This window comes from Alosa alosa, chromosome 20, assembly GCF_017589495.1.
Source record: "Alosa alosa isolate M-15738 ecotype Scorff River chromosome 20, AALO_Geno_1.1, whole genome shotgun sequence".
Taxonomy (NCBI): Eukaryota; Metazoa; Chordata; class Actinopteri; order Clupeiformes; family Clupeidae; genus Alosa; species Alosa alosa.
The window spans coordinates 29,379,157-29,398,303 of record NC_063208.1 but is presented as its reverse complement, the minus strand read 5'-3'; the positions used below and the strand labels follow the sequence as shown (position 1 = coordinate 29,398,303).

General features: G+C 42.2%; 2 protein-coding genes across 2 annotated transcripts; one reads left to right on the top strand and one right to left on the bottom strand.

Annotated features, from left to right (window-relative positions):
• The first annotated feature begins 1,628 nt into the window (after nt 1-1,628).
• LOC125285004 lies at nt 1,629-7,410 on the top strand. The gene is made up of 9 exons (XM_048229186.1): nt 1,629-1,842; nt 2,442-2,548; nt 2,973-3,064; nt 3,188-3,312; nt 3,525-3,663; nt 3,778-3,884; nt 4,804-4,973; nt 6,804-7,045; nt 7,248-7,410. Exons 1-9 carry the CDS (start codon nt 1,629-1,631, stop codon nt 7,408-7,410), a joined length of 1,359 nt encoding a protein of 452 aa, XP_048085143.1.
• Nucleotides 7,411-11,715: 4,305 nt separating this feature from the next.
• On the bottom strand, nt 11,716-18,471 carry heyl (hes related family bHLH transcription factor with YRPW motif like). The gene is made up of 5 exons (XM_048229010.1): nt 17,873-18,471; nt 15,709-15,775; nt 15,175-15,258; nt 14,940-15,021; nt 11,716-14,636 (listed from the first exon to the last, which is right to left on the bottom strand). The coding sequence occupies exons 1-5, from the start codon at nt 17,950-17,952 to the stop codon at nt 13,999-14,001; spliced, it is 951 nt and encodes a 316-aa protein (XP_048084967.1). The 5' UTR covers nt 17,953-18,471; the 3' UTR covers nt 11,716-13,998.
• Between the last annotated feature and the right edge of the window lie 676 nt (nt 18,472-19,147).

Genomic DNA, 19,147 nt, shown 5'->3' with positions numbered 1-19,147 from the left:
CCAATATTGTTGTTCAGCTCTATCCTTTGTAAATATTTCTCTGGATTCTCTGAATATTTTAATGGTATTATGTACTGTAAATGATGAACTACCCAAATACTTCATAATTTCATGTTAAGAAGCATCACAACTTCTTTACTTCTAAGAGACTCTGTGATGCTTTTTTTATACCCAATCATGTTGCCAGTTTCCCTAAATAGTTGTGAAATATTCTTCCTTTTAGTTTTTTTTATCATTACACAACCTTTCTTGGCCCGGTCCCAACTTTTTTTGAAACGTGTTGGCAGTATCAGATTCAAAATGAACATATATTTTCCATGAAATAGTCAAAATTGTCATTTTCAACTTTGATTTGTTGTCTGTGTCCTTTTTGCAGCTAAATATGAGTTTATGAGATTTGCAGATTACACATGTTATATTCAACTCATTTATAGAATAGCAAAGTATTCTATATGGAAGACTGAATCATATTGGTGTAAAATATAAAGGCTATCATTATCATTTTGCCTACAATGAACCATGGATTTGTTTAGTTTATGATAACTTAAAGTAACACAAAGTCCTCATTTTGACCACAGTATTTAGCCTACTGGCTGGGGGCCCCCTGACAGTGCATGTGTGAAAGTGAAGTTTAAGTGTCCTACTTTAAACCTAGGTCCTGGTAAATGACAGGGAATGGCGATTCAGAAATCGATGGCAATTTTCAGTATTCACAAAGCTACATTCTGGAATGTTTCCCTCTTGCTAGATAGATGGGGCCTAGGATTTATTTATGCCTGGATCTGAGTTGCATTGACTTTTATACGCAGGTACTGTACACACACACTCACACTGTCTAACTCACACACTCACTATATACACATAGCCACATACACACACACAATGTGGATACACAGTTGCATTTGGTATACCACTTCATTTTATAAAGCATTTTATGTGGCAGTGTCACAAATGGACCGTGGACTGGACTGGACCGTGTTTGTTTGTGTCCTACTCTTCGAACTCCAAAGAAGAGGCACACTTTCATGGATAGCTTCATCAATACCTCAGAGAAAAGACACTGTGGATCTTATTAGGTATAGTTTTCTCAAAGCAATGATGAGGCTGTGTATGATTAATTTGTGTCTGATATCTCTTCTGAGAAACTGCTTCAGTGAAGGTATGTATGTTAAGTTTGACTATGGTATGAGCATGTTATAGAATATAGGTTTAATTATGTAATGTGTAAATATATTTTAGCGATATAGCACGAGTGAGAGTAGGATTAGTCATGGATATTCCCACGGGTGTTGTTTGAAATATCTATTACCAATACCACGATCACGAGTGCTATATTGCTTTTATACAACAATTCTACCACAAACTAAATAATCTGAAAACACCCCAAAACATGTTTATTTCGACTTCGTTTTTACGCATCAAAAAATAGTTCCATTTTCAATAGATAGCATCGTGGTTGCCACGTAACCAAGATTCCAGATCCCTCTGCAAGGGTCTTTGTGGTTTTTCGTGTCTTCGTTGAAAGACATCTAAAAATAAATATCTAAAAATACATATGTTTTCTGTAGCTCTATTACCAATGATATATGTATACATAATTTGTTTGTATGTCTTCTTGTATCTACATGATGTGTGTGTGTGTGTGTGTGTGTGTAGAATGTATACCGGACTTAAGGGTGAATGTGGACTTCCCTGGCAGCGATGTGCTGCAGATCTTCTTCCCTGATGTGCTCCACTACCAGCGGGCCTGCAGTCAGCATCACTCCTGCCAGTTCTTCACCTTTATCAGGCCTGAATGGACCAGGGATAGCAGGTGCCTTATGAACCATCACACCACGACCGGTACACAAACAGACACCACAAATATACATGCACAGAGAAATTCTACTTGATTGCTCCTCACAGTCTGTGTGTGTGGGCCCTTAATCCTATTTTAATGCTAGTTGATTGAAATACCTTTATAATTAGCCCATTTAAATCCTATAATGACGTGAAGTAGGTGAATTTGCCAAGTACCCAGCTGACAGTTTCCTCTAGTAATTTTTTTTAATGGAGTACATGCCAAATAGAAGTCCTGCCCTTATATGTAGTAAGGTCATAAAAATTCAACTTTAATAGAATACCGGTACATAAAGACCTTCTTTGTACAGTTTATTTACTACTTTTCACAAGAATACTCTATATAGCATATCATGCCCTTGAGCAAGGCACCTAACCCCTCACTGCTCCCAGAGCGCCGCTGTTGATGCAAGCAGCTCACTGCGCCGGGATTAGTGTGTTTCACCTCACTGTGTGTTCACTGTGTGCTGTGTGTGTTTCACTAAATCACGGATTGGGATAAATGCAGAGACCAAATTTCCCTCACGGGATCAAAAGAGTATATATATTTACTTATACTTATACTCAATTAGATGCACAAAGAATCACATATGGCATTATAGTTAAAGTTTGTGAGGTTTGTAACTGTCCCTGTCTGCCTAGGCAATTCTGCTGTTACCTGAAGCACACAGAATCTGGGGCACCATCTCGAGTGACCGAGCTGGAGGGGGTGAAATCAGGCTACTCCCTTAAAAACTGCAACGGGACAAATGGTGGGCCTAGTCTGCTTCCTCTTCACCTCAGTAACTGCTGCATAAACAAATGTAAAACTAAGAGGCATGTCTAGTGAAAGAGTCATTGACCCCATTAACATTTGTTTTTTAAATGTGTGTTGAGTGACCTGATCTCAAGTGGTAAGCTCTAAACAATCCCTAAGACGCATCTGATTTGACTACTCAAACCACTTGCCGAGGTGATCTGAGACACATGGCCACATATCTTTTGTAGTGTAAACGCTAATGTGTTGTGATGCGTCCTGCGTTCTGACATGTTTCCTCTCTACCCTTTTATTCTTGTCTGAACAATCCCTCCACCCACACCCCTTCCCCACCAAGGATCAGATGGATGTTTTCCATCTGTCTATGAGGATGTAGACTTCCAGAGACTGCCAGAGAGCCTGTACATCAGATCCAGGATGTCAGTTCTTCTCCTGGCTGAATGATGACTTTGCCAGACCTCATTACAAGTACACAACCTCCCTTCATCATCATCAAAACCATTACTTTCCCGCTATATCAGTCTGGGAATGACTGAAAGAGGACAAAGCATTTTGCTCTACTGATTAGAGTAATGTCTGCTTTCTCGTCAGATACAAATGCCACCTGAAGTTCTGTTGGTCAGTTTCAAAACCGCCAGCACTGAAGGTCCTGAGTGGGGTTGTGTCAGGCTTCTCGCAAAAGTTCTTCCAGAACAACAGTCGGTCAGATGGTCAAAGTATGCACATGTAGTTACATGCATTCAGTTTTTAATGTAAATTCACAGGCATAGTCTAGTACTACAAACATGTTTGTACTGTACAGTATATCCTAGAACATGCACATTCACACACATCCATGCTCAAATTCAAATACATTTCATTGTTATTTTTGTTTCTCACCATGTTTTCACACACATTAACCTTGGAAATCTTTTACATCCTCTGGCAGCTGAACAGTGTGAGGCTCAGATCCTCACAAATACAGATTTCCCCAGTCATGATTTTGAACAGATTCCTGCAGTGTCTGCTGAGCACTGCCTGTTCCTCTGCTCTGCTCACCCTAAATGCACCTACTTCTCTTATGAAAAGTACATTTGTAATCAGTAATGTGCTGCTTGTGTCATAAGTAACGGTCAAGGGCTTGTCATTTCATAATCTCAAGACTACTGAAGTACTGCAGCAATATTTGATCCCCATGAAAGGCAGAAGATGCGTTGTTTCCTGAAAGATTCAAAAGAGGAGAAGCCTATGAAGGCAAAAGGAGAAGTATACTCTGGAATGCCATCACGCTTCTGTGAACTCCCTAGAGGTGAGTAGGATGTTATCAAAAGAAAACATGGAACCTAAATAAAATGTATGAAGCAGAGGACACAGAGCTCCAATGTCCTAGTCATTCTCATGACGAGAGTAAACTATTCAAATAAGGAGGAATAAGGGAGTGGCAATAAAAAGAAGGTACTTGCCTGCCTGGTTGGGGATACTAACACAATTTGCACAATTGATGCCTACAGGCCTCAGTGAGAAATTCAGCTTTTGGCCCTTTCTGTACAACTGATGAGTTTTCAGTTTCTCTCAAATCTTTTGTTTATTCTCTCTCTCTCTTGATATCACTGTATTAAACTTAAAAAAATATTTGTGACCAAGCTCCACTTCCTGTTGGTGACACAATAATTATATATATATAATAGTTGTCTGTCTACGGATCTTTTTATGAGCCTGACTTCAGATCTGTTTCAGTAATAAAAAGCTCAGAGTTTCTATACTAGTTGGAAAAGGTTTTTACAACCAAGCAGACAAATCATGAAAAAATAAACAAATCAACACACACATGAATATATATTAAGATTTCAGATGCAGAACCCTCTAAATGTGTCTGACCGCTTTTCTTTTAAATAAGCATTTTTCCTCAGGCTATAGGTTTTTGCCTACAAATCAATATTTCAGAGAGTGGTGTTTAGCGTTTTTGAAGCAAAATTATTTGATTAACGTAAACTATCATAGTTATCTAATTTTTAATGGAGGTGGCATTGAGAGGGTTTTGCATCTAAATTCTTCATACTCTATATTCTACTTCTATAATTACATAGTCACCCCACTCTAACTGAGATGTAACTATACTAAATGGAAGAAAATGTGCCTGTAGTTTTATCAGTATGGTGTGTGTGTGTGTGTGTGTGTGTGTGTGTGTGTGTGTGTGTGTGTGTGTGTGTGTGTGTGTGTGTGTGTGTGTGTGTGTGTGTGCATGCACATGGCCTGCAGGAGGCGGTGTTTCCTAAAGCAGGTCATCACTATGCCTGTGCCTTCTAAAGTGGCGTCCCTGAAAGGGGTTGTGTCTGGATGTTCTTTGAGGGGCTGCCGTGATCCTAAACCAGAAGAGACTATGGTGGCTGTGGAAAAGGTGTGGATAAATATGCACATGTATATCTTACCTCTTAAATATTCACACCTACATTTTTACATTTGTATGCGAACAAATTGACCATGTGTAGACGGAGTGTACCCGATAGCTACATTCAAATTCTGAGTGTGCATTCTGCATATGTAAACAAAGATATTGAAATAGAATATTCTCTTTGACTACAATGGTCCTGACTGAAATAGAGTAAATGCATAGCTCTATCTATTATTTCTCTCTGATATATCAGTCTGGGAACACCTTTTGGTATTAAGGTTTGTTCCTCTCAGTCACTAGGATGATGAAGCAATAAAACAGTAGTTGCAATGGCAGCAAACATCTACAGTTGTACTCTGCCAAATGTACAGCCAATGGTTACAGCCAAATGTAATGTACTCTGTTAGCAAATTTAAATTTGCTGCAACTGCATTTAAAACCTAGTCAAGTCTACCTGGAAAGGTGATTTCACTAAATGATGTTTTCCAAAGTTTTGATTTCCATTTCTGAATCATCAAAAACCCAGAAATGTGTAAATAACTGCAACTGCATTTAAAACCTAGTAAAAGTCCTGCATGTATATGTTCTACCTGTGTGCTTAAGACAGGTTGTAGGTCCTTTGTTCTACCACAACGGTGCCTGTGAAACTTTGGTTCAAAGGACTCTTCCACGACCACCTTAGTAGTCCATAAAACAAAACGAAACTAGGATTTGGATGAATATATTGACTGTTGGTGTTTCTGGAGAGTCATTGAGTAGTTTAAATAAAACAAGATTTCCAAATGGCTTGCCTGTGTTGTATACTGTTAAGTACATGCCTAAAATGTGTGGTCCATTTGTGGGAAAAACACTTAAGATAATGTTAAAACAACTGAGTATGAGCTGGTACCTGACATTTTAAACGACGCTTTCATGAAGTAAGTGGATCTTCATTATCCAGCGGAGAATCTTCGAAGCAAATCAATCGCTAGTTCATTCACTGATATAAAACCTGATACTTTGGATATTTAAGCTACTTATAACGAACTGTAAACTCAAGTCTGTTTATAGTTGGTTACAATGACTGGTTATTCGGATGTTTTAAAATTAGCACTTCGCCAGCAAGCAGTGCTTCGTGGAGAGTTGCTCTCAGCAGGCCCTCAAACCCCAGTCTACAGCCAGAACATATTAATGACACTCCTTGAACACCGGTTTATTGTTTCATTCCATGCCAACACCAACAGGAGGGAGATTGCCCCGCCCCCACCTCCCCATTGACAGCTTATTAAAATTGTTTGCTATTATCGCATCGCATACAATCGTTTATCCCATCGCAATGCATTATCTTCTTGTGTGACAGTTAGTGAAACACGACACTGCACTGACATGCTCATCAATCAGAAGTGGCACAACTTTGGATATTAGCTAAATCTTGACATCAACATAAAAAAAAAAAAATCGCTATTGCATTGCTCCCATCATTGGACAGCGGCACACATCCGCAGCACTCTCCATTTCCGCGGCATCTTGTTCTGTAGGTCGGATAGGAAATTCCATCCTCCTCTGTCTTTTAACTCCTATTTAAGTCCTATAAACCAATCTTTTCTCCTTCCCGCTCCCTCTATTCATTCTCTTCTCCTGACCAGGAAGCAGGCTGCTCTTGACAGCGCTTTCCTGCACCACAAGCTCCAGAGCGTATCACTCCGCTGCTTCAGCCACAGCCACGCCAGCGGCCCAGGTTCTTAACCTCCACCATCTCCACCATACTTCCGGATCCGACTCTACTTCTTCAGACGGCCCCGGTAGCGTCGCTACTCCCTCCGCCCCTTCTTCCCCTTCCCCACCCACTTCCCCCAGCCAGGACCCGGTCCAGGGCTGCCCCTCTTCCAGTCGTTCCGACGACTGCTCCCTCCCTTCCCCCCTACCCCTATCCATCCCTTCCCCGGCTCCGCGCTAGACCAGCCCGCCGCAGCGGGTTATCAGCACTCCACGAGTGCTTCGGATCACGACGTCCCATTCCGGCTCCCCAGCTATTCACTAGCCACAGCAAAGGCCCTTCGACCACCTCCTCACACTGCACGTTCCAGCTTTAACACCCTGTTCCGTCTACCCAGCTATTCATTAGCCACAGCCATTTGATTCCATCTGGATACTCGCCATTCATGCCTTATCATGCCTTATCTGCCTATCATGTATTATGTGTTGTATGTCGTATCATGCTGAATATGTCATGTTTTATCAGGTAATGGTATTCTAAACGGATTCTTTCAGCCCAGGTTGGATTATTTAACGCTGCCACAGATGGTACAGAATGAGCTTGGACCCAATGCAACAACAGCTTCAGGGAGACCCACGCAGCAACTGCTCCGCTGAGCTCCTGCTACCCTGCTACAACGGCTCCGCTGAGCCCCATGCAGCAAAGCTACACAGAGCTACAGGACCCATGCAACGACAGCTTCGCTGAGCCTCAATAACCCTGCAGCAACAACTACTCTGAACCCCAAGACCCATGCAACGACTGCTTCGCTGAGCTCCAAGAACAACGCAGCAACTGCTCTGCTGAGCTCCTGCAACCCTGCTACAACGGCTCCGCTGAGCCCCAAGACCCATGCAGCAAAAGCTACACCGTGCTCCAGGACCCACGCAACGACTGCTTCGCCGAGCCTCAAGAACCATGCAGCAACAACTACTCTTGAGCCCCAAGACCCATGCAACGACGGCTTCGCTGAAGCCCCAAGAACCACGCAGCAACAACTACGTCGAGCTCCAGGACCCATGCAACGATGGCTTCACTGAGCCCCAAGACCCATGCAACGACTGCTTCGCTCAGTCCCAAGAACCATGCAGCAACAACTACGCCGAGCCCCAAGACCATGCAACGACTGCTTTGCTGAAGCCCCAAGAACCACGCAGCAACAACTATGTTGAGCTCCAGGACCCATGCAACAGCAGCTACGCTGAGCCCCAAAACCCATGCAACGACTGCTTTGCTCAGCCCCAAGAGCCATGCAGCAACAACTAAGCCAAGATCCAGGACCCATGCAACGTCGGCTCCACCAACCCCCAAGAACCATGCAGCAACAACTACGCCGAGCTCCGGTTCCCGCAGGCCGCTACTCTGTGCAGAGTGGTACAAAATATGACCGCCGCCCAGTCCAACACATTTTTTCCTATATGACTCTGTCTCACTAAATTGCATTATCCACACTCAATTCTCACTGGTATCTGCTAGACAACAAGTACCAAAACATGATTAGTTCATAGATTTCACATGTAAAATTCATTTTATACACCTCCATCTTGCCTGTTCATAATTTTTAGGTGTGTGTGTGTGTGTGTGTGTTACGTATGATTACTGTGAATGTATGTGTGTGTATCTGTTTGTGCACATGAAATGGGTTAACATGACCCCTGGAGGCAAACATACCTACAGTTCTCAACATATTCACAGAGAACTGTGTCTGCCCTACCATCTTTTCGGGGGTCCAGTCCAGCGGGGGGGGCTACAGATCAAAACGAAAAATGACGGTTCCATGCTATCCATGTGGGGGTACATGCCCACCAAGTTTTGTGTACCCCGGTCTTTCAGTGTCCCGGGAATCCTTGTTGGTGTACGTCTCTAAATGTACACATAAATTATTTTATTGTAAGGCCCCCTATGAACGAAAGTACACAAAACTTGGCATGCATTTGGAGGGTGTCATAATGATCCTACACTTTTAATTTCGTGCAGTTTTGACCTTGTCAGCCAGAGATATTGTATTTAAAACACCTAATTTTTTGCTTTTTAATTTTTAACTAGGTGGCGATATACATGAAATAAGTGGTAATGGGACATGCCCCCTTAAGACCAACATACATAAAAAAGGTGGACCTCCTAGGCCCTACGGTTCTCGAGATATTCACAGAAAACTGTCTCTGGCCACCTACAGGCCAGTTGGTGTATAGTAACATAAATTAATTTATTGTGTGGCCCCCCCATGAACGGAATTCCACAAAACTTGGCGTGCATACAGAGGGTGTCATAATGATCCTACACTTCCAATTTCGTGCAGTTTTGACTATGTTAGGTCACAGATACCTTCAATTACAACACCTCATTTTACTTTTTGTGTTTAACTAGGTGGCGCTATACATTAAATGAGTGGTTATGGAATGGGTTGACATGGCCCCTTAAGATCAACATACAAAAAAAAAATGGTCCTCCTAAACCCTACGGTTTTCGAGATATTCACAGAAAACTGTGGTTCGCCCTACCCTCCTTTTAGGGGTCCAGTCCAGCTGGGGGCTACAGATCAAAACGAAAAACGATGGTTCCATGCTATCCATGTGGGGTTACATGCCCACCAAGTTTTGTGTACCCGGTCTTTCAGTGTCCTGGGAATCATTGACGGAAATTTGGGCATGCGAAAAGAAAAAAAAAAAAAAAAAACCTATATGACCACCGCTTGGCGGTCATAATAACCTGCCTAACTTGTGTCTCATTTTTTATTTTATTTTTTTAAAGTATATTTTTTGGCCATTTTATGCCTTTAATCAGATAGGATAGTGGAGACCACGGGGCGGGAATCAAACCCTGGTCGCCGGCATACGGTGCAGGTGCCCCAGCCAATTGCGCCACAGCTGGGGCCTTGTGTCTCATTTTTGTGTCTCATTTTTTGTGTCTGTTTTTATGGATTTCATTTTTTCTAGGCTGTATAATTTTCTAGGCTGGATAAGTTCAAGTTTATTGCCATGTACACATAAAATAATTGATCAGTAATACATTTCTTATGCTCAATTGCCAACTTCACTTAAAGAAATACATACATTAAAGAATACATTAAATTAAATAGATTTAATTAAAAAGGTATATTTATTGTGTGTGTGTGTGTGTGTGTGTGTGTGTGTGTGGGGGGGGCACAGAAGCAGTGTGAGGTTGATGCCATTAGGTATGAGGAAAAGGACGGCAGTTCAGTATCCTGATGGCTTGTGGATAGAAAGTGTCTCTGTATCTGCTGGCACGGGTCTGCATGCTCTTGTGCCTTCTACCAGTGTTTGTCCATGTTTGTTGAGTGATTTCGAGATTGATCAGTAGGCGTATCATTATCAAACAATGATATCTCCTTTTGCAATAACCACATTGCCCTTGACGAGTTAGAGACTACGTCACATGTCACCATAATTGTTACAATTTTTGGGCCCTTTTATTGTAGTCTAAAACGCATGGTCACTGAGAAGCATTGTGCGTTGTGCACCCGCCCATATCACTGGTGATAATGCGCTCTTAAAATAACATATAAACAACAAGCCATGGATTTCTGACCAGGTTTCTCTTGGTTAGTGGCGTAATGCGTAGTGTACAATAGCGATTTTTAGACAATGCGCCAGACCCATCTTTAGGTTGTTTATTGCCACACCCCTTGGCACGTTGCTCAAAAAAAGAGACGGACATGGCGAAAAACTCGAGTCTATGATAGGAATAAGCTTTGCGTCGTGATGATTAGACTTTAGACCATCATGATAGAGCCCTTTGTGTATATGTGTGTGTGTGTGCGTGTGTGTATGGATGTGTGTGTGTGTGTATGGGAAACTTCTATTCATGGCAATTCTGACTCTGGTATACTTGTTGCTTTTTTTCTTGTTTGTTTGACTGTCTACCTTGGCTTTTGTTTGCCCCTCTCTTTGTCTTTTCCTCCCTTGGTCTCTCTCCTTTCTGCCCCCACCTTGTCTCTCTGGCTGACTCCATCTCTGTCTCTCTCCCCCTAGCCCCTCCCCGTGGGAAAGACAGGCTTGTGTATTTATGGCCTCTTTGCCTGGAAGCTGTGGTGACCATGAAGACACACAACTAACATGCCACTCACACAACAGTCTGTCTACTTGGAACTCACCCATGTACACGCACCCACACACACTCGCATTATACAGACTCAACTCACCACTTGCAGAGGAATCTTCTCTCTTGTGACTGCATATCCTTACAGTGCTCACAGACATGTCACCTCAGCCAAATACATAAACATTTACTAAATGATGTGCACAACACACAAATTCTTGGTCAAATATGTGTCACAGCTGTTTGGGCTTATTTAAATACACTTTAGCCTACATGAATCAGTAAAGCCAATGTGGGTGCACATAACACATACACGATTGCCATGCACAGTCACTTGTAATTCTATATGCTTTGATGTGGGAATTGTTGTCCTTGCAGTAGATAGGTTTTTCTTTCTAATTATTATACAGGTGCTTCTAAAAAAATAAAATATCATGGAAAAGTATATTTCCCCCTAGCTAATTTCCCCCCATTATTTATTTTAAAAAGTGAAACTTTCATATAATCTAGATTCATTACACATAAAGTGAAATATTGCAAGCCTTGTTTAATCTGGATCATTCTAATCATGATGATTACGGTTTACAGGTCATGGAAATCAAAACTTCAGAATCTCAAATTGTGGACTTTAGATGAGCTCTAATCAGCTAACTAAGTCCAAACACTGGCAATGGCTGCCTGAGCTTTTAATGTCTCAGTCTGTGCAGGGCAATGGATTTATTTAGATGCACCTGTACAATCAATTGTACTCTATTTTATCTGTTTATTACACATGAACTATCTAAATATTGCTTTCTGAAGGGTTGCTTGACACACTGTCAGTGCTCTTATCATAATCAGTAATCACACACTAACAGACTGTTTGGCTATCACACATTTTCTGTTATTTTCTGTATGGAAAATAATGTAATAATAATAATATAAAAATATATTGAAAACATTTTTTTTGGGGGTTACTTTTGAGTATGGTGCCATGGGGGTGGAAGCAGACATGTAATATGGGTAACATGTAATCAGCACAGCAGAGGCTCTCCACATGCTCTTTCCCAGGGCCTTTACTTATGGCCAAACAAACAAAACAACTATGGGTGCCATCCCTTGTGGTAAGTGCTTTATCTGTGTGAAGGAAAGAGATACTCTAGAATGAGTGTGTGTTTACATGACATGAATGGAGTACACATATATGTAGTGAAAGGCTGACATAGATGTGTATTGGAACAGACTGTGTGTGAGAGAGGAAGACAGATGGTGGGAGTGTGTTTTCTTGCGTGATCATGTGTATGTGCATGGTGTGTGCTTGGGAGAGACAGTCAGGCTGACTGTCATTTGAATTCTGCCGTGCCTGTGAAGGGCACAGAGAGAGCTCTGATCTGGTTCCTCTTCGTGGTTCCTGTAGCAAACAGCACTAGTCCACCAGCCCTCTCTATGTTTTCCCTTTGTGGCTGAAGAATGCCACACAGCTCCCATCAGCCGCACACACACACACACACACACACACACACACACACAGACTCACCGTTGCAAAAAAGCAAGAGAGAAAAATAGCTTTCACCATTAAGCAGCCCGTATGTTTTAACCTGTTGAATGAATAAGCGACTCACCAGACCAGGCAGCCGTACAGTATATGTGTGATGTGAGTTATTATTGATTAAAGTGTGTGCCTACTCTATACGTCTCATTTGCCCATGGTCTGCCACTGTGAATTTTAGAGAACAATCCAGTTATTTTATTTTCAATTGGTATGCCCTAGACTGATTTTTGAGAGTAAATGATTAATTAAAAAAAAAAAAAAAATTATATTAAATTACCATGCCATTTGGCAAGGTATGTTTCACTAGGGGCAGTTAAAGTGTAACTCCGATGAAAATTGACCCCAGGGTCTTTTTCTGCATTAAACCAACCCAGTATGGCAAGGATTCATTGTACTGTCACGTTTCATTAATCTATTATTCATGCTGGAGTTGGAGGAGCTGGTAGGGGGACAGTTGGTAAGTGTTCTTAACAGTCTTCTGTAATAAACTCTGGGTTTTCTAACTACGTTGTTGGTGCTTCGTTTTATGTGTAGGGACACTGAGCAAGCTACTGACGAGGTTTGCTGTTTTGAACAATATTACTAGTTAAAAAATGCTATTTGGGAAGCGTTTGACTCACCGCCCTTAGCTAATCTACTGTTTGCGATCATTTGAGGCTATAGCGTATACCGGAGCAAGCTCTGTAGTGGTTGATCAACAAAAAATACTGTCTCCATGGCTTATTTGATGTGTTTTAATGCAGAAAAAAGACCCTGTGGTCAATTTTCGCCAGAGTTACACTTTAAGAGAGCTCAGGCTGTAGTAGGCATCTATTGAATTAAAAAAAGGTACACATTTAAAACCATTTTAAGTTGACCATAGAGCACTAGGGCTATTATGATAATTATCTAGGATACAGCACTGCTAAGATTGGATACTAGGCATGACACCCTCTTAAAGTGGACAAATTTTGTAAAACAACTGGAGCTCAGATGAGCATTGAGCACAACTCGGCCATCCTCACTGCTGTCTTCATATTAACTCTCTGATACCTACTGCAGGCCACTCATGTAATATGGGAAACTTATGCCGTTTTTTGTGTTGCCGTAACAAATATATCACTGCTTTGCAAAAAATAATGCAACATTCTGTATTCTTGAATCCATGCTCATTTAAACAGACTCAAATCAGTCATCACACTTAGTGAACACTTTTTTATCAGTGGATCAATAAAAAAAAAAAAAAAAATTGAGTAAATAAAAAAAAATAACGGGCAAAAATCCTAATAATGATTAAACTATTTTTGTCAAACTTGGCAATCAGCAGACAACTCAGCTAATTCTTGACATTGACCAATCCAGTTCAAACCTGTATCAGGGAAAATGGCTTTGTTCATTAACTATCTGCCTTTAAATGTAACAGCAGTGTGCTGCCCTTAGCATCGAACTACATTCTACGCTCCACCTTTTCCATGTGTGTCTCTCATGGCTGTAATGTTCAGACTGACAGAGTTCTTTCTTTTGGCCTTTGGATGTGTAGCACATACCGATGGAACTAATGGAGTGAAAACTGAAAGGTGTTGCATAGGTAACCTAATTGGTTATCCTTGACTGCTGAGGTGCATGATAAGGTCATAACATGGCAGTCACATTTTTCTTCCCACTGTCTTCTCACAGTGTCCATGGCCCCTTGGGCATCATCGTAGAGTCTGATAAGAGAGAGTGTATCAGAAGGCCCCGATCTCTGTCCCCCAATTCTGTCCAGGCTTACTGGACCCACTTGTGCCCCTGCGCTGAGGAGAGGGAGACCCCACAGGGATGAAGGGCCGGAAAGAGGTCTGCTGAGGAATGGGGGAAGAGGAGGATGCAGAACGTGTGACTGCATGAATAGGTTGAGCCGCCACGGAACCCTCAGAGGACGTCTGAGACAGTCTGTGGGCCACAGATGGCATCAACTGTACCCTGCGCACCCCGGAGAACCCTACATTCAGAAGAGAGCCTTGCGTGCCTGACAAAGGCGGCACACGGAGGCCTGGGGAGGGGTATGCCAGCAGGGTAGTCGCAGCGTGTGGACCCAGGTCCCGTCGGCTGGCAGTGGAGAATGAGGGAGAGGATGCAGGGGAGGGGGGTGTGGAGAGGGCAGGGAAGGAGCCCCACGGCCAGGGGGGGAACGGCAGGGCAGGGCTCTGCAGAAGGGGGTCAAGCTCACTGGCACAGTGGCTTAGGTGAGACACCAACCGTGCTCCAATAGGGTCAGCTGATTCTGAGCCCTCCAAGGAGCTCAGGTAGCGCACCACCTCCCCTACACACTCACGAAAGCCCAGCGTACGGTAGTCCACTGCCAGGGCATGGGCATCAAAATAGCCTAGTGAGAACGGAATGAGAGAAGGCATGGGACTGTTCAGAATTCATTAACATATTTTTCAACATATTCATCCCTATCACAGTAGCACTTTCTTTAGATGGTTATGGGGTGTGTTTCAGTGCAATATTGTCTCATCATTGCTTCTTCATAGTTGAAAACTTTTAGTTGAATATCAGTTTCAACAGGTTTATTTATGTTGTATAATTATGACCGCTGGCAATAATTCATGTAAGACTTAAATCCCTTTCCATTTCACATTTGCCTTTTTCAAAGTATGTCTTATAAAGCAACATCAAATCTCACCTTTGCCTCCCATGGCGTGCAGCAGTTTGAGATGATCTACAGTCATCTGCAGAATTTCAGCCTTTTCCAGTTTTGAGGAACCCTGACAATCATGCAGATAAGATTTTTTGACATCGGTTCAGTAGTTTTATTCTCTGCCATAGTCATTTTTATGTCCATTATATTTATGGTTTTCAGAAGGGCGATTGCAGCAATGAAGATGCATTGCTCAACTGGTGTCAATGTAGCCTCTGACCTGTTTCTCGAAGGCACTGGGTACAAGCCTCCTAAGCTCAGACAGGCTGTGGTTTATCCGATCTCGCCGTCTTTTCTCGATGATCTGACACATGGATCAAAAGAAACCACCCGTCAGAGAGGAGGGAATGTCAGTATCTGTCACTGAAAATATCTCCGCAACGGTTTTATATATGATGTCACACTTGATGTTTCTAAGAGTATGTGCCAAAACGTTTAAATACACCAGTTATTACATGTTGAATTAATCATAATAATGAATCCAAAACGTTGGGGAAATTAAATAAGATCCATGCGTGTTCTGTCGACTGTGCATTCTCGAGATGGATAAGATAAATGAAACCTTCATACATAAACAAAAGCGTTTCAAAATGACCTACTATTTGTCTTCCATATTTACACATGACAGATCTACTTCTTTCTTTTGTCATTTTCTTTTTTTAGGGACACTACTTGAAGAGAATAATGAATGCTGTCCAGAATGAATTCTAGGACTCTCTTAAAGCTCTGGGAAGATAGAATGATGTGAACTCACTCCTCTCCTCTTCTTACGAGCCAAAACCTGAGAGGTGCTGCCTGGAGACACGGACCCTGTGACAGGACTGACAAAGACAGACGAAACAGAGAGATGCAGGGGGAGAAAAGAAGATGAAATATGACAAAAACAGGTCAAGAAAAAGAGGACGTAGGACATATAAAAACATGGAGGAAAGCGTTCAAAAGAGACAAAGTTAGAGGAAGACATGCAGAGAGATGAAGGAAAAAAGAGAAACATGAAAACAAATGGCAGTAGGCAACCAAAGAGAAATAGAGAGAGAAAACCATTGAGAGGGTGATGGGGAACGATAGAGGAAAAACACAGAAAAGAGAAACAAGAGTTGGAGAGAGGGGAACAGCCATGAGCTTTGAAATCACTTCATGTTGTTGTCATTATTTCCTCTAATAGGAAGCAGAAACAGCCTAGCACATCATCAGGCTCAAACTAATTTGTCTTTGGGAGCAGAGAGGCTCAGGAGGGCCCAGCAGAGAGAGGAGATGAGATTATTGACGTCTAACATGTTTCTGAATATTACCTCCACTTGGCTGACATGCTACGCCTCTTTTAAGTTACAAAAGCATTTTTCTTGGGCCAAATTTAAACTGCATGTCCCAATAAGGCATATAGAAATAAGCTATTTCTATATGAAAAGATACATGTAGCCCTTGAAGACACACACGGCCTGGTCAGACCACAGGCACAACTTTTTGGCACAACCATCAAATTTTCATATCTGTAGAACTGCCACTATGTATGTGGTGCTTAATAGGAACATCTGGATAGGTACATTTAGATCCATTTCTATTCTTGTTGTCTTGTTATATATGGCCTCTCCACTCTGGCATGCCTTGTCCACACACAGAGAGCTGTCACACTCACAAAGTGGCCCTGGCAGCTAGTTCTTGAAAAACCTGCGTCTGAATCCTCCAGAGATGAAAGCTCAAGCCAGTAAGAAACAATTAGCCTCTCTGCTGAACATATCAAAGACACACATCTTTGCTCTGAACCATTCTCAAATCTGCTCCTGATTTTTACCCCTCAGAACTGTCACAAAGCTCAACCAAAAGACTAAAAAAGTTTTTTTAGAACAAGTCAAAAATGGAAACCAGACAGTGGGGGCCGGAACAGCATTTTTGCAAATTGTTTGTCAAAGCCAGGATTTGTGGTGCCACGTTGATATGAAGAAATGCTCTTTTAGAAAAACAAGTCAAATACAATAAGCATGGCTTGCATCATTTTCCCTATTTCTGTCTCTTTACAAACAAGATGCTATGTTCTCTTTCCATGACAGAGAGGCTGAAGGAGACATTCATTATTCAAAGAGACTTCATGATTATAAGATCATTTGTGTAGCATTTTAGTGACAAAAAATACCTTATCACTGATTGCCATTTAAGTGTAATTTTGTGACCAATGTTTGTGCTCAGTTTAGTGTATGGGGTATGTGCCAGTGGGTATTTCCTACCAAAACACAGGCACTCATTCACACTTCTCAGTATATCTAACCTACTAATGGACTTTGGAATCGAAATATATTTCTAATTATTTTTCTAAATTCTTTATTAAGCTCCTCAGTCATCTAAAAGCAGTGTTGTCCTGCTTTAATTTCCCTCTTTTCCCATCTTTCCCTGTTTTGTCTGTAACTAAACGTCCCAGTCAAACTCATGATTAGCATGCACACCTGATTTAGGTTATCATGGCCATTTAAATGAGACTTATTGGAATCAGGTAGGGACAAAAAGAAGCTAGAATGTATAAGAAGTAGAACTGAGAACACCTGGCTAAAGGCATGGCTAATTTCACATTCACAATCAGTTTCTCCCTGAATAAACAACGGTTGATGATGATGAACAGAGATGTTGCAACATGTCAAATCTATCTGAAAGCTAAACATTAGACACCTCTCTGTACTTCAAGACATCGGCATTTATGAAATGTTTTTGAATGTAAGCAAAATAATAAAGAGATGTATTCCTACACAGAGGAATATTCTTAATTTCATTAAGATAAAGTATCCAACAGAAATGTGCTTTCCCGTGCATAGCATGCAGTTAGACACCTGGTGAGGTGCAGCTTCAGACCTCAGACACGTTTTGCGCAGGTGAAGTTGGGATGTGTGTGTGCGTGCACAGTGGGGGATTTGTGCTGTCCCTGTTCTTACCAGTAGCCGTCCTCCTGGCCCACATCAATCAGCTCATCTGTGTCTGACTCAGGAGAGCTGTAGTCATGAGGTCTCTTCATCGTCTCTCTCTCTCTCTCTCTCTCTCTCTCTCTCTCTCCTCCTCGAGGATGGATGGATAGGAAGAAAGATGGAGAGCAGAATGGATGGTTCTATTGGAGTTGAGAGTGTGTTCCTGGTCACTCCTGGTCTCCTGTCCCAACACAGGACAATGGTGTGGCCACTCTGTTGTCAATTTCTTCGTCTTTCTCTTTTCTCTGAGTTACTTCACTTTATGTCTTCTTTCTACCTGCCTCCGCACATTGGCACCAAATGACCGCGATAGGCCACCTTCGGTCTCTCTCCCTCTCTCAGCCTTCAGCTTTTTTGGGCCTTTCCACTCTTCTGTGAAGTGGACCCCCACGTCTGTGACACTAGCCTGTTTGCGTGGAGGCTGACTTTAGCAGATGAAGTTGACGTTTTCCGTATCCATACACACAGCCTTGGCATTACTCCAAGCTAACACATCCCTATGACAGCATCCTCTCTCTTTTTTACTGCTCCTATAGTTGTTCTCTCTCTTTCTCACTAGTCCCCTGGCTCCTCTCAGTAAGGGTGACACAAGCCACTAAACTACAGTTGGGCACTTTGGCAGAGTTGCCAGTTTTTGCTCTCCCTCCCTTTCCCTCCCTCTGTCTCTTTTCTCCTCCCTCTTTCTCTCTCACCCTGCTTCCCACCCCCTAATCAACCCTTCCCTCTTTTCTCTCTGTCATCTCTCTCCTTTCAATTAAGCTTGTTGCTCCTCTGTCTCATGGCTCCCCACCTCCCCCTCTCTGTCGCCACTCTTTTAATTAGTCTTCTTCTCTGGCAGGACAATGGAAAGAAAGCTGTGGGAATGGTGGGCTGTACTTATGTGGGGCCTGTGAGCGTGAGTGCATTTGTGTGAGTGGCGTGTTACCAGTGTATGTGTGCATTTTTATCTGGCGCTCTCCCTGTGTGTGTGTGTGTGTGTGTGTGTGTGTGATTGAGAGTGTGAGAGTGGAGAGTGTGTCCCTCATCTAAAAACCATGATGGTGATGGTGGCATGGTGAGATGTTTGTGTGCATTGTATGTATCTTCATGCATATGATTACATGTACGTAAGTCATTTTGGATAAAAGTGTCTGCTAAATACCTATGAATGTTTAATATGTTTAATAGAACACTTGTTCACTGTGACATAGGTGCTGGGAGGAAGGAGGGTCTAGAGGCGGCACAGTGACCTGTGTCTGACAGGTA